This window comes from Panthera tigris, chromosome C1 (assembly GCF_018350195.1).
Source record: "Panthera tigris isolate Pti1 chromosome C1, P.tigris_Pti1_mat1.1, whole genome shotgun sequence".
Classification (NCBI taxonomy): domain Eukaryota; kingdom Metazoa; phylum Chordata; class Mammalia; order Carnivora; family Felidae; genus Panthera; species Panthera tigris.
Genome location: NC_056667.1, coordinates 50822207 through 50837746, shown reverse-complemented (window position 1 = coordinate 50837746; position 15540 = coordinate 50822207). Strand labels below are relative to the sequence as shown.

Sequence of the window (15540 nt, the reverse complement as noted above, 5' to 3'; positions counted from 1 at the left end):
GTGAAAATTAGATGAACAATAAAACAGTTGTTGAAAACACAGTAAAATGATTTTAAAAACTGTATGTAATCCTTAAGCTGCAAAGTCATCCACAGCGGACTTTAATGTTATCTCGTCATTCATCCACCTTCACTCCATAGGCTATGGATCGAAGTTGTAATCGTATGTCTTCGCACACAGAGACGTCAAGTTTCTTACAAACATTAACGGGACGCTTACCAACTAAAAAGGTAGATTCATACGAAGACAATCCATATAGGGGGAAAATTCCAACAGTTAAATAGATGTAAGATTTCTTTAAGTAAACCAGTATGTTATAATAATTGCATTTAAATTATTTGTTTAAAAATACCTTTCAGCAAGCTCTGCTTGTCTGATGCCTTTTTTGGGCATACCACTTCAGTGTATGCTCTTTTATGCTATTATAATATTTATATCTTTGGGATTGACTGTTTGAAATCAAATTTGATCATCAAATTTTAGTACCAAAAAAATGTATCAACTCTGAATTCTGTTTCTGTAACTGCTTCTGTTTTGTGTTTTAAATTTCCAGGGAAAGGAAGATGAGTTAGAAAAATTATCACTCTTAGTAAGATATGTTGATTTGCTTCCCTTATGCACAGTTTTGTTAGTCCTTTTTCATATTGATATACACTATTTTGCAAATGCTTTGTATGCATATCCATTATAAGGCAGGAAATTTCTATGTTTATAAAAAGACTTCAAATACCTGAAAACTTGAAAATTAATGGCTTACATCAAAAGTTAAAATTTTTAAAGGTATTTCCTAAATTGTACCAGCAAAGTTCATGAATGTATTTGCATATGTTAAAATATGTATTTAAGGCACAGAGAAGATAGTATTTGTAACTGTGAGTTTTTGGTCTAGTCTCTGTTTGCAGGTACAATTTAGGAGGCTATTTTCCCACCTGTCCTTTTAAAATTACATTTTACTGCAAGATAACATGTAATTTTTTCAGCTGTTCAACATGCCACTGTCTTACATGTATAAACAGCCGTTTCGTTAATGGGTGTCCTCACTGCATCATTGAATGGTTCACATGCCTTATTTTGCTTACTCTCATTATATCTTCATTTGTAATTGCATTATTATTTGGTTTGTGTTATCAGCAGATATGACTTTGATAATAACTTTGGATTTACTTCTGGATAGCTTTTTCATGAGGAGCTGGCTTTGCAGTGGGTGGTTTGCAGTGGCAGCGTTCGGGAGTCAGCTTTGCAACAAGCCTGGTTCTTTTTTGAGTTAATGGTGAGCAACCTACACACACTTTTAATATTGTTTTCCTTAGTTAACAACTTTGTGCTAGCTCATTATTTTCTCCTAAAAATCTTTTTCTAATGCCATCGCATGATTTGACATGTGTGTCCAAGACAAAATTATGTGTGTTACATCTCTAAATAAACACTGTGGATACTCGGCACAATTGAGGTGGACTTAGGAAGCTCTCGTTAACCACTTTTCTAGAGATGGTTGCAGAAACAGCTATCTTTTTAAAGGAAACCTGGTACATTGTTCTTTTGTCTGAATGTGGCTACTGTATGATGGCGGTATTATAGACTTCATCCCAAACAGATTAAAAGAGCTTTATAAGGTACTCACTGCTTTTATGGTTAGAAAGCTCTTAGGGAAATGCCAGTTACAGCCAAGAAAAAAGAAAAAAAAAAAAAACCCACAACGCTTGTCACTCAATTCAATAAATGGTATTAAAAACAAACGAATTAATATCTTAATATATATTTGTACACACATAAACACATATATACACAAAAGCAATAAAAATTTACCAAGTGCATACAGTGTGGTGGCACCGTCCCTGTGAGCTGCGTGTTACCCAGGCACAGAGAGATTAAGTAACTTATCGAAGTTGATGTAGCTTCTAGATAGCAGAACTGTGATTCAAACTCAGGTGTTCAGGTCCTAGGGATCTTCCTGTTCAGCCTCTAGAAAGCTGAAGTCCTTGAAATTTTTCCTTGCAAAAGAGAAATGTGTACAAAAATAAGAAAACAAAACAACAAAAGAATGGAAGAAACAAAAGGAGTTTTCAGAGTATATCATAGGATCATTCTCAGCATTGAATGTTGCCTATATTAGGGATAAGAAGACATTTTTTCCTAAAGATTTACTAATCTACAAAAGAAAATAAGTCAGGGACCCTATGTAAGTGATAGGCAGCTAATTTTGTAATTCTTGTGCTTTTCATATAAGATCACATTGAAATTTTGACTTATTTTTTGAGTCTTATATGTATGTTCAAATTCTTTAAAATAGTCAAAAGGCTGCAGTTTAAGTCTTGGCTGTGCTATTTACTAATTGTTGAAACTTGGCTTCAATTTCCCTGAATTCTCTATTACTGTTATCACATTGTTGTGTTAAGAATTGATATCCAGAAGCATTTTGTACACATAAATCACTTTAATTTTGATCTAATATCTTAATATTCATATTGAGTCATCAGTAATTCATGTACCCTCACCCTGTGTTACTCTATGCTAGAGGCTGAAGACACTGCAGTGAAGTCAATGTGTTTAGGCTGTTAGAGCTGCAGTTTGCGGGATATGGAATGTCAAAATGTTGAGCGGTGGAAAGATTTCATTTAAAACAATTTAAAGAGTGAAATTTTTTTCTGTTGATGTTCATAATTCTTTTCCTGTTGATAGCCAGGAGAATTTTACAGAGGTGATGCAGTGATTGACTTGTACAGTGTGTCATATTTCTTGGGAGCATACAAAATATTGCAGGGAAATTTTCAAAATACTTGAGGAGCTAAAAGCATTTCGGCTATCTGTTAAATCACTCAGCAATTTGAAAAAATAGCCCTAATGTGATTAGCTGTTAATTACATCCATAAGAAATTAAACTAATGGCTTATTTATTTTTTCAGGTAAAGAGCATGGTGCACCATTTATACTTTAATGATAAACTTGATGCACCAAGGAAAAGTCGTTTTCCAGAACGATTCATGGATGACATTGCTGCTCTTGTCAGCACAATTGCTAGTGATATAGTTTCACGATTTCAGAAGGTAATGATAACTTTTTTTTAAATTGAATCTCTTTCAAGCTCACATTAAACTATCATACTTTTATTTGTTTTTGCTTTTTATTCTGTTTTCCAGGACACAGAAATGGTTGAGAGACTCAACACAAGCCTTGCATTCTTTCTCAACGATCTGCTGTCTGTTATGGACAGAGGATTTGTCTTTAGCCTTATTAAGACCTGCTACAAACAGGTAATGTGTAGTTAGTAATAATTAACAATTAAATACTGTGTTTGTTGTTTCTAGGGTTGCAGCTAAGAGATCTTCAAGAATACATTCATATACTGATGTTTTTAAAAAGCAGTGTATTTTTGTTAGTAAGAAAAAAGTAAATTTCATTTGTTTTATAAGGCTACAGGACAATGGCAGGCTGATACCTGTGCAGCTGGCTTTTTCTTGGGTTATACTGGCCCACTCATGACTCTTCGATTCCCATTCTGAAACAGATCATCAAGTCAGTGGTCTAAATGTGAAGCATCCCCAAGATGCCATGCAAGAGTAGCAGTTATACTGAATGAACAGCCACGTGAACTTTTTTGTGTATTTACTGGGTGATTTTTAAAGCAGCTTCATTTTGCTTTGTATTCCTTCTAATGTAGACCTAGACATTGTAGAGCTTAGAATCATGGACAGATGTTTACCCAAATCCCCAGTGTCATTCGTTATGTTGCTTTTACTAAACTAAAAGCATCATAGGAGTGCCTGGGTGGCTCGGTAGGTTAAGTGTCTGACTTTGGGTCAGGTCATGATCTCATGGTTTGTGAATTCAAGTCCCGTGTCAGGCTCTGTGCTGACAGTATGGAGCCTGGAGCCTGCTTCGGATTCTTTGTCTGTCTGTCTGTCTGTCTCTCTCTCTGTCCTTACCCCGCTCACATTCTGTCTCTCTCTCAAAAATAAATAAATGTTAAAAAAAAAAAAAAGGCATCGTGGAACTTTTCCCTGAAAAGCTGACTTTAGTTTAAAATTTTTATCAACTGATTAATGAAATGTGCCTTTTGGAAAACATTAGTTATTGGTCCTGACAGGCCATTTGGGTAAGTGAGCTATATAATCATCCTAGAATTACCTTTTAAAGGAAATTTAAAAATATATAGCTCTCTGGGTACTATCCCAGCATTATTGAGTACTTTGAGTCCTGGGGGTGGGGAGTGTGGGACATAGTGTGTGTGCAACATTTCCCAGCTGGTCCACAGTCTCGTTTCTGAGAACTGCTTTAGAAATGCTATTTGGCAGTCTAATGTTTAGAATCTTGAAGCTCTGTTCTATTGGATGCCTTTATTGTATGTTTCTTTTAATAGAGAAGTTAAAACTACATGTGGACACTGACCCACTTCCAAATATTTGTAATAATATGTATTGGTGGGGGGGGGGGCAACTGGGTGGCTCACTCAGTTAAGTGTTGTTTTAAAAGACACTGACGGGGCACCTGGGTGACTCAGTCAGTTGAGCATCTGACTTCAGCTCAGGTCATGACCTCACGGCTCGTGGATTCAAGCCCTGCATTGGACTCTGTGCTGACAGCTCAGAGCCTGGAGCCTGGTTTGGATTCTGTGTCTCTTCTCTCTCTCTGCACCTCCCCCGCTCACACTCTGTCTCTCAAAAATAAATAAACATTAAAAAAAATTTTAATACGTATTATTTTTACTTTCCCCCCCAAACTTCATGTTCTGTTGCTCCTCAAATCTGTTGTTATTCTTCAAGCATTGACATCCTATATTTAGCAGACATTGAGCCAGACCCTAGGATGCCAGAGCTCCTAAGTCAGTGTATATAGTCTCCTGAGAGTAGCTTATGGTGTAGCTGGGTATATAGACAAATAGGTAATCATCAATATAGAGTAACACAAGGTGCTAATTATCCAAAGAATGTATCATTTCTTTCATGGAGCTATTTTGGTGGTAGACTTTTGCTTCATAAAGTGCATCTTTGAGAAGTGGAAATAATGCTGTATTGGAAATATAAAGAATGTGGCTTCTGGCCTAGTCAGTGGATTTGTAAATCTTAATAGATCTTGTAGTTCCAAAGTTTTTATTCTAGCAGTAACTCTGGAAAAAGCTGATAATGTTTAAACCACAAAATCCAAAAACTGTCCACTGAATACTGTTCTTTAATTCCTTAATCTGTCATTCTGATGCTGGCTTAGAGAAATGGTATATTCAATTGGTGTTCTTTTGTTTATATAATGCTTACAAGGTATCTTCAAAGCTTTATTCATTACCAAATCCAAGTGTCCTCGTGTCCTTGAGACTGGATTTTCTGCGAATTGTCTGCAGCCATGAGCATTATGTTACATTAAACTTGCCCTGCAGCCTGCTTACTCCACCTGCATCACCATCACCTTCTGTTTCTTCTGCAACATCTCAGGTATGCAGAGTGTCTGAAAAAAAATTTTAAAGCCCATGTTTGTAAGAAAGCATTCTAAACACTGAAAAAAATTATAAGTAACACTATGAATAATAGCTATGTGATAGGCTCCATACTGAATGCTTTAAAAGTATAGATCATTTGCCCTTTAGAGCAATTCTAGGAGGTAAGTTCTGTTATTCTCATTTTACATATGAAACACATTTTACGTAGGAAATACGTAATTACCCATTAAATTACCCAAGGCCGAACAGTAATAAGTGGCAAAGCTAGGCTTTGAATCAAGGTACAGGTAGACTTTATTCTAGAGCCCAAGTTCTTATCTACTATGTTGTACTCTTCTTAGAGATTTATACACATCCATGTGAGTGAATTCACTTATATAAGCCTTTTAGATATTTTCACAAGATGGGTTTTCTTGAAGCAGATGCAAGGTTGTCTTGAGCTTGGGATGAAGATGTTAAATAGGGATCAAGACCTGTGAAAGGAAAAAAAGTGAAGCATAATTTAGCAAAGAAAGAAGTCAAACTGCAGTGCAGTCCTGGGAAAGTCCTGCCTACCTCTCTTGTACCTAGGTAACCCAAAGGAGACCAGATGGATGTTCATAGGGTTTTTTTGGGTACAACTGACTTCAACAGTTAGTAGTTTCTCTCAAGGCAAAAAAAGGTTGTTGTAGCAATTATTATGTATCTTATCATACAGATGGAGATTAAAGGATTTTGTGGCTTTAGTATCAGAGAAGCCTGGTTCAATCTCAGATGTTTGATAGAAAAAAAATTTTAACTTTATTTACATTGGAAAACATCAGAGAGCACCCACAACTTTTCATTTTACCTTTATGAAAAGTCTTAGGGATTGGCCTATTTTCACATACTCTTTTACCTGGCTAGCGTACGCTTCTTCCTAGAATGGATAAGGCTAGTGTTTTGCTTTCTTCCCACATCCTCTGCCAAAGATGTGGCCACACAGTGAAGAACAAATTAATCGTAAGTACTGTTCCTAAAACCTGTAATGAAACACAGTTGTTTATACCTAACTACCCCCTTGAACATCTCATTCAGGCAAAAAATTAATAGAATGTCTTCCATTATCTTGTTCCCTACTTTCTTATCTACATATATTTTTCAGATTCTAATGGGTGACAGAGACCTCACTGTTTCTGGGGTAGGGGTAGGCAAGAATAATTTTATATACTTACTAGCAAGATGATTTCTCTATAGAGAAATCTGAAACCTGTTGTTCTGAAAAATATCACATGGATGGTCTTGAATGTGGATTAGAGGGAGATGAGATTGTAAACACTCTTGCCTTGAACTGTGTCTTGGAGGGATGCTATTTGCAGTATTAAAAATCTTTTAAAAACTCAATAATACGTCATTTGGATTCAGTTACTTTTTTCTCCTTCAGGGTATGATACTGAAACATTAAGTGGCTAAAAGAATAAAGGGGAAAAAAAAAACAGTTGGAAAAGTTTCAGTATGAGAAAAGGGAAATTGAAAATAATTAAAAGTGTTTTTTTCATCATAGTCTCCTGTATGAAAAATAGGAGCAGTTACTTTTTCCAGTGCGAATAATAGTAATGTAAAATAAACTACCCTACACAAAGTGTATCTCATATTGAGATAATGCTCGTACTGCATTTGTTGTAATGTTCTGTCTGTAGCATGTTCTGTTGCACAGCTATTATTGTTTTGTCCTACCTCACTCCCAAACAGAGTTCTGGATTTTCCACAAACGTACAAGACCAGAAGATTGCAAATATGTTTGAATTGTCTGTGCCTTTTCGCCAGCAGCATTATTTGGCAGGACTTGTGTTAACAGAGCTGGCTGTCATTTTAGACCCTGATGCTGAAGGGTAAGTAGACTAATTTTTGCCTTGTAGAATATCAGTTTGATTTTGGATAATGGGACAGAAGTATCACACCGATACTTCTAAGAATCGAAAGAATACTCTGCACCACTTGTAATCTACTTCTGTATTTACTAAGTTCCATACCCATGTTATTTCTGCATTTCATTGATTTCAAGAAAGCCATTTTTTCATACTTTATCATCTCCGAATTTGAGGTTTATCTTGAACTCAGTGGCGTATTGTGGTTTATTTGGTAGCATTTTCCCCCCTTCTTAATGGTTATACAAAATATTTGTGCATATTAGTGGGTTAACTCATGGATTTATTGGTATATACAGTAGACACATTTCAATTGAAAATGGTCTGGTTTTCTATTTGATTCCTTGTACAGAAAATGTGTCATTTGCCATCATACTATATAGCATTTTATTTCAAACTTTGTCCTATAAACAAATGTCTTTAGGTTTTAAGAACTTCCAAAGTTGTGTACACTTCTGTAGAATTTTTGGAAATTGATACAGTAAGGAAAGGGCATATTGTCTGGTGATTTGAATTTATAGAAATAGCTTGAGTATTATGGTGCAGCTTCCCTATAGGGTATTTCTATCTTAATAGTTATTGTTAAAAATTTCCATGATCATTATTCCTTTGGATAATAATTCCTTTTTTATCCTCATAATAGGATCTTTAGGAGGTTTTTTTTCTTAATTCTTATTTAAATTCCAGTTAACATACACTGTAATATTAGTTTCAGGTGTACAATATAGTGATTCAACACTTGATACAGCACCCGGTGCTCATCACAACAAGTGCACTCTTTAATCCCCATCACCTCTTCCACCCCTCCCCACACACATCCCCTCTCTGGTAACCATCAGTTTGTTGTACAGAGTTAAGAGGCTGGGTTTTATTTATCTTTTTATCTTTATTTGTTTTGTTTCATAAATTCCACCTATGTGTGAAATTGTATGTTATTTGTCTTTCTTTGACTTATATCGTGTAGTTTTTTTTTTTTTTTTTTAAGTTTATTTTTGAGAGAGAGAGCATGAGCAGAGGAGGGGCAGAGAGAGAGAAAGAGAGGGAGGGAGAGAGAGAATCCATGGGGCTTAAACTAACAAACCATGAGTTCATGACCTGAGCCAAAATCAAGTGTTGGATGCTTAACCTGAGCAACCCAGGCACCCCTCACTTAGCTTAATACCCTCCAGATCCAGCCATGTTGTTGCAAATGGCAAGATTTCATTCTTTTTTATGGCTAATATGCCAGTGTGTGTGTGTGTGTGTGTGTGTGTGTGTGTGTGTATCTGTATCTGTCATCTTATTTTTTTCTTCTCAAAAATATATATTTTTTCAATATATACACACACACACGTATATGTATACATATGTATATACGTATACGTATGCATATATATATTCTGTATCTTCTTTATCTGTTAATGGATGATTGCTTCCATATCTTGGCTATTGTGAATAGTGCTGCAATAAACACAGAGGTGTATATATCTTTTGAATTAGTGTTTTCATATTCTTTGGGTAAAATCCAGACTTTTTTTTCTTTTCTTTTCTTCTCTCTTTTTTTTTCTTTTTTTTTTTTTGAGAGAGAGAGAGAGGAGAGAGAGAGAGAGAGAGAGAATGAATGGAGGGGCAGAGGGAAAGGAAAAGAGAGAATTTCAAGCAGGCTTCACTCCCAGTGCAGAGCCTGACACAGGGCTCGATGTCATGACTGTGTGATGACCTCAGCCAAAATCAAGAGCTGGATACTTAACCGACTGAGCCACCCAGGCACCCCCAATCCAGACTTTTAATAATGGTCCTCAAAGTCCTATTTACCTGGCTTTTGTGTGCTTCTGCCACTGTCTTCCCTACCCACATCCTAAAATCTAGCCATCCTGGTCTTTCTTTCTGTTTCTTTAATGTGCCAAAGTCATTCACACCTTAGGGTATTTGCACTTGGTTCTTTTCTCTGCCTGAAGCAGTGCTCACATTACTCTATGACTGTCATGTACCCATTTGCTCTTTGTGATTCTTCAGGTCTCCACTCAAATAGCATCTTCTCAGGCTTTCACTGACCATCTAGGCAAAATTAGAGCACATTACCTTGCCACAATCATTCTTAAACATGTAGCCCTCTTTTATTTTCTACAAAACACTTATATGAAATTTGCTGCTTAATTTCGGTCTTCTCCCATTAGAGTGTGATTTCATGAGAGCATGCACTTGATCTTTCTTTTTCACTACCATCCTTCCAATGCCTTAGAATTGTGTCTAGTACAAAGTGGATGAATACATATGCATAAATAGATATTAACTCAATGAATGAGTGACTAAGAGACTTAGATCCCATCTCTAAATTTTATATTCTTTAGTGGTATATAGATAAAATACAGCATACAATGTCTTAGATCCTTGAGAGGAATGCTTTTTTACTTCATTTGCTTACTAATGAGAATAATTCTTTGAGTGGCAATAATATGTTTTAAAACCAAAGAGTTGCTCCCTAGAAACTTTCATTATAGTTAGAAAATCAAGACTGTGAAACCATACACTATGATTAAATGCTAATTTTGTAGCATAGACATAGTTCTATAGAACATGAATACCTTTACTACTGCATTTGTGACACTGAATTATTTTCGTGTCTGTGTTTGTTGCTATTCAAACTCTTTAAAAACAGAGACCGTGTCTTACCCGAACACGTAGAATAGGATGTTGCAGGTCCTGCATAAACATATATTTAATAGTTGCATATGATTAAGTAATGTAGACATATGGAAAAGCTTCATGAAGATGAGTGGGTTATAGGTGGGTTGAAGTCGGTCTGGTAGCTGCAGACAGCTAAGGAATATGCACCCAGGTTTGGCAGTCATCACTGGTAATGAAAAAATCCACAAGGGAGAACATAAAAAGCAAATGACCAGAACCTGAGATTTGGATGAAATGAGAGAGAGTATGAGGAAGGTTTGGAACTATTTGGAGAAAATATTGAGAAGAAAAAAGATAAGATGACAGTGTCGAGTAGATAACTGGAGAATAAAATCTGAGATATGTCATTTAGATGTGTTTCTGGACAGTGTTTAAAACTACACTTTCTGAATAAAAATATGGAAAGAAGAAAAATCTCCAGCTTGATTTCATATATAGCAATGTAAAGTGGCAGATAAGATTAAGGACTCTGGAGTAAGACTAACTGGTTTCCAATCCCTCTTTGAAATTGGCTATGTGATCTAAAAAGTGATAAAAGCTAGTATATACTGCAGAAGGCAGTGTGCAAGATAGTGTGCTAATAAGTATGTTACATAAACTACGCAGCTTAATTCTCACAGCTGCCTTATGAGGTAGGTAATTACCCTCATATCTTAAGTAGGGAAACAAGTTAAATATCTAAAAAATTATTTAGCTATTAAATGATAAAGATATTACAGTGCCATGTGTAAACATTCAAACTGTTAGTTTCAAAAAAAAGGGAGTAGGGGGCTTATATATTTAAATTTAATTTAAATTTTAAATATTTAAATTAAATTTAATTTTGTTTAATAAAAGCATACATTTATTTAAATAATTAAAAATCAAATAAATTTTCTAAATTTATTTAAAAATTCCATTTACTAGGAAGTAAGCACATGCTATGGACTGTATATTCAGGAAGTTTATTACTGGGGAAATTATTATAGTAGTTTATTACGAAGGGATACTATATAAGCTAGAGGAAACTAGTTTTAAGTAAACTTGTATTTTCAACATAGGAAAGTCTCATTTGAAAGAAAGAAGGGAAGAGTTTATGAGGGGGGCATTGAAGCTGTTGAAGAAACATGCGGTTCATTGAACATAATGCAGAAATTTCCTTTTGAGAGAAGATACAACTTTTTCTGAGACAGAAGGAATGATGGAGATACAAAGGCGCAGATGTGTTAAAAGATCTGGCCAGAGCAAATTCTGAATGGTTTTTCTTTACTAAAAGACAGAAGTTGGAGGTAAAGTCTTATCCTCATACTGATGGTGATAGGCTGCAGGGGAGAGAATGAGATGTGACACCACTGCCAGGTGTTGCTTTAAGAGTGCCTATGGAAGTTGGCTGAATGTTTAATTAGAATAGTTGGCATACTCAAAGCACCTTTAACATAAAAAGAGGCAAAAAAAAAAAAAAAAAAAGTGACGATGAGTATTTTAGCCCAGTTGAAACTGAAGGGATCGGGAAGGTGTAGGGCCTGAGTGAGGTAGAAGGAGCAAGGAAGTTGACTTTCGAAAGAGACATCAAAGGCAACTCTCGAGCCTATGGACTGCATAATCCATTAAGTAGATTTTTCTATTAGAAAAAGGAAATAAAAGTTTAGTTTTGGTAAATGTAAACTTTTGGTAAAAGATCTAATTTGAAACAAAATTTGAAGCTACTTATGATTTACTTTTTGTTTTTTGTTTTAAAATATAACCATACTGTTCATATTCAATATGAGTATGCACTAATAAGGAGATAATGTAAAAACACTCAGATTTACTCCTGAGTGAATTTGTTTAGCATTTCTTTTTTCCCCTCTATCCTTACTTTATACAGACATTTGTTAATTTTATGAGAAATGTTTTATAGAAAGACATGCAAATATATGGCAAAGTTTAAGTTAAAATTAACTCAGTACCATGACTTACTATTTGCTTTAACGATATTTACTAATCTCTGTGACCTTACTGCTGCTGCTTCTTCTTCATCTTCTTTTTAAAATAGACTGTTTGGATTGCACAAGAAAGTCATCAATATGGTACACAATTTACTATCCAGTCACGACTCAGACCCACGGTACTCTGACCCCCAGATAAAGGCTAGGGTGGCCATGTTGTATCTACCTCTGATTGGCATTATCATGGAAACTGTTCCTCAGCTGTATGACTTTACAGGTACTTAGTATATTTAAAACAAATTTTTAAAGAAAATCTCAGTGTTTAAAAATATTAGAAATAGCTCGAGGATAAAGATCTTATTTTAGGGAAATAATTATAAGAAAATGTACACTGACATAAGTAAACTATAAATATTTAACCATATTACTGAATAACTTTTGATTATGTGAGAGAATTCACTGCAAACTTTTCTTAACTGGTTCTTAAGATGAATTTTAATGATATAAGACTTTTCTGTACCTACCTATTAGAAAATAGGATTTTTGGTATGAGACTATACTGTTCATCTGAAGAAAATATGTAAGAAAACTTGACAGATGTCTACCACCTTCAGTCACAATTTTATTCATATATAAGACTGAAATTAATATTCCCCTGAATATTAAGAATTATGTTTATCATTAATACTGGGTTTATAAGTTGAAGTTCCGTTGCTTTTTAAAACCTAGAACTCACAAAATTTTATTGCTCTTACTTTCCATATTTAGAATTTACTTGCCCTAAAGGAAATACTGTAGTTTGCATTTAAATTAACATTTAATCTGATAAAGTGCTTCCAGTTCAATAAAATAAAAACAAACATTTACTAAGTACCTAATACATATTAAGAACTTCAACAGAACTGGTGATACAAAGATAACCAACTCCATGCCTTTATGGGACTGGTTCTTGAGTGTTCAACCAGTATTTTGATCGCTAAAATGGGCTTCTTTTATTTGAAGGCAGAAATGTTTATATTATTATATCTTCTTTTACTAGCAAGTTAAAGTTCTCTACAAAACTATACATTATTGTTGTAGGAATGGGTTAATGTTTAAAATATTGTCTAAAATAAGTAAATCTAATGATAAATACTACATCTTAATAGGTTTTTCCTTTAAAGGGTAATGGAGAATAGGAAAGGAAATTGCATGCTCAGTAACCATTAATTAACCTAAATGGAATTTTATTTATTTATTTTGGGATGATTTTTCCAGAAACTCACAATCAAAGAGGAAGACCAATTTGTATAGCCACTGATGACTATGAAAGTGAGAGCGGAAGCATGATAAGCCAGACAGTTGCCATGGCAATTGCAGGAACATCAGTCCCTCAGCTAACCAGGCCTGGCAGTTTCCTCCTCACATCATCGGTAAGAACAACCCTCCTGCAGAAGTTTTTTCCTGGAAAGACAGATACTTACAAGGATATCCTCTTAAATAACTGAGGTTATTGTATTAACTGATGCAAAAGTACTGTGAGTTTTATTTGTGGAAACATTAAGGTTCTGCTTATTTTATACTAAGTTGTTTTAAAAATTAATACCTCAAGGTTTATGGTATAGAACTCTGTATTCTGTCATTCAGAATTTGAAAGTTGCCTTATTGTATATAGCCTATTTTCTTTCTTTTCTTTCTTTCTTTTTTTAATGTTTGTTTATTTTTGAGAGAGAGGCAGAGCGTGAGCAGGAGCGAGGCAGAGAGAGAGAGGGAGACACAGAATCCGAGGCAGGCTCCAGTCTCTGAGCTGTCAGCACACAGCCTGACACAGGGCTTGAACTCATGAACCACGAGATCATGACCTGAGCCAAGGTCAGACGCTTAACCGACTGATCCACCCAGGCGCCCCTATTTTCAAAATCCATTTTATTCTTTATCAACCCTAAGAAATATTCTCACTGTTTAGCAATTGAAAATATTTTTTTTAATCTGTTAAAATTTATCCTGTTTCATGTTTAAGAAAATTGATAGGTTCTCTGCCCCTGTAATTTCCCCCCTTAAGGAACAAAGGATATGGGAGCAGAGAGGAAACAAACAGTAGACCAAGATCAAGTTCTTAAAGTTTCAAATGACGTTCTTTCAGAAAAATGCAATAATACTTATGGAAGCTAGCCTGTTGACTTAGTTTTATTGAGATAATTTACATATCAAAAGATTCATCCATTTTAACTGTACAATTTCATGGTTTTTGATATATTTACAGAATTGTGCAGCCATCACTACAATCTAAGTTTAGAATATTTCCCCATAAAGAACCCTGAGGCCTGTTCTGTAGCCACTCCCTATTTCCTCTCAGCCCTAGGCAGCACCTAGTCTACTTTATATCTATCTAGATTTGCCTATTCTGGACATTTCATGTAAATGGAATTACATACTGTGATCTTCTATGTCTAGCTTTTTTACCAAACATAATATTTTTGTGATTCAGCCATGTTGTAATGTATATCAGCACTTCCTTTTTTTTTAATTGCCAAATAATACTCTTTTGTATTGATATACCAGATTTTCATCCATTTGTCAGTTGATGATCATTTGGATCCTTTTCCCTTTTTGACTGTTAGGAATGATGCTATTGTGAACATTTGTATACATGTCTTTGTGTACACATGTTTTTGTTTCTCTTAGGTAGATATCTAGAAGTGGATTTGTTGGGTCATCTGGTATCTCTGTGTTTAACATTTTTGGAAACTTCGGAATTTTCAAAGTGGCTGCACCATTTTACATTCTCACCAACAATAAATTAAGATTCCTGTTTCTCATATCCTCACCTACCTTTGCTATTATCTCTTTTTGTTATTATAACCACCTTGGTATAGAGTAGTATCTCACTGTGGTTTTGATTTGCATTTCCCTAATGTCTACTGATGTTGAGCATCTTCGTTTGCTTATTGAGACATCTTTTTCGTATGTCTTATTTAGAGAAAAGTTCATTCATATTCTTTGCCAGTTTAGTATTGTGTTACTTCCTTGTTATTGAGTTAAAAGGATTTTTTTATATATTGAGTACAAATCCCTTATCAGATATGTGATTTGCAAATATTTTCTCCTGTTCTGTGGATTATCTATTTGCTTTGTTGATTGTGTCATTTGAAGTGCACAAGTTTTTAATTTTGATGAATTCAATTTATCAACTTTCTTTTATCCCTTGTACTTTATATATTATTTTGTATGTATAACATCAAAAGTACGTGTACAATTAAAGTATAACAATGAAAGAAACAATAATGTACCCACCACCCAACTTCAGAAATAGAACATTGCAAATTCCTTGGAAGTTCCCAGTCTGCCCTCAGTCCAATCCCTCTCTCCTCTCAGAAGGACCACTGTACACCATTTTGTTGATCATCCTTTTCACTTTTTAAAACTTTTCTTAGATGAAATATACTATATATTAAAAATTACATGAATCATAAATGTACAAATTTACAAAACGTAAAATGAACACCTTTGTAACCACCTCTCAGGACAAAATATAGAACATTGGCTGCCTTTCAGCCAATTGGATTTTCTTCTCCACCACAGCTATCCACCACGCCACCCTCTCTTCTAACTAATTGCTTAATTTTGCTTATCGTTTTACCGTTCAAGTGGGCATCCCTAAATCCTGTAGTTT

General features: G+C 34.8%; 1 protein-coding gene across 8 annotated transcripts in view; it reads left to right on the top strand.

Moving 5' to 3' along the window:
- The window catches only part of DOCK7 (dedicator of cytokinesis 7), a 224935-nt gene that overhangs the window by 154889 nt on the left and 54506 nt on the right, over positions 1-15540 (top strand). For all 8 annotated transcript variants that reach the window (XM_042997433.1, XM_042997432.1, XM_042997431.1 and 5 more), the window contains 8 exons: positions 141-230; positions 1175-1270; positions 2904-3044; positions 3138-3251; positions 5253-5423; positions 7139-7278; positions 11996-12165; positions 13146-13300. In XM_042997433.1, the coding sequence (XP_042853367.1) occupies positions 141-230; positions 1175-1270; positions 2904-3044; positions 3138-3251; positions 5253-5423; positions 7139-7278; positions 11996-12165; positions 13146-13300 (1077 nt within the window). The remainder of the gene's footprint in view (positions 1-140; positions 231-1174; positions 1271-2903; positions 3045-3137; positions 3252-5252; positions 5424-7138; positions 7279-11995; positions 12166-13145; positions 13301-15540) is intronic.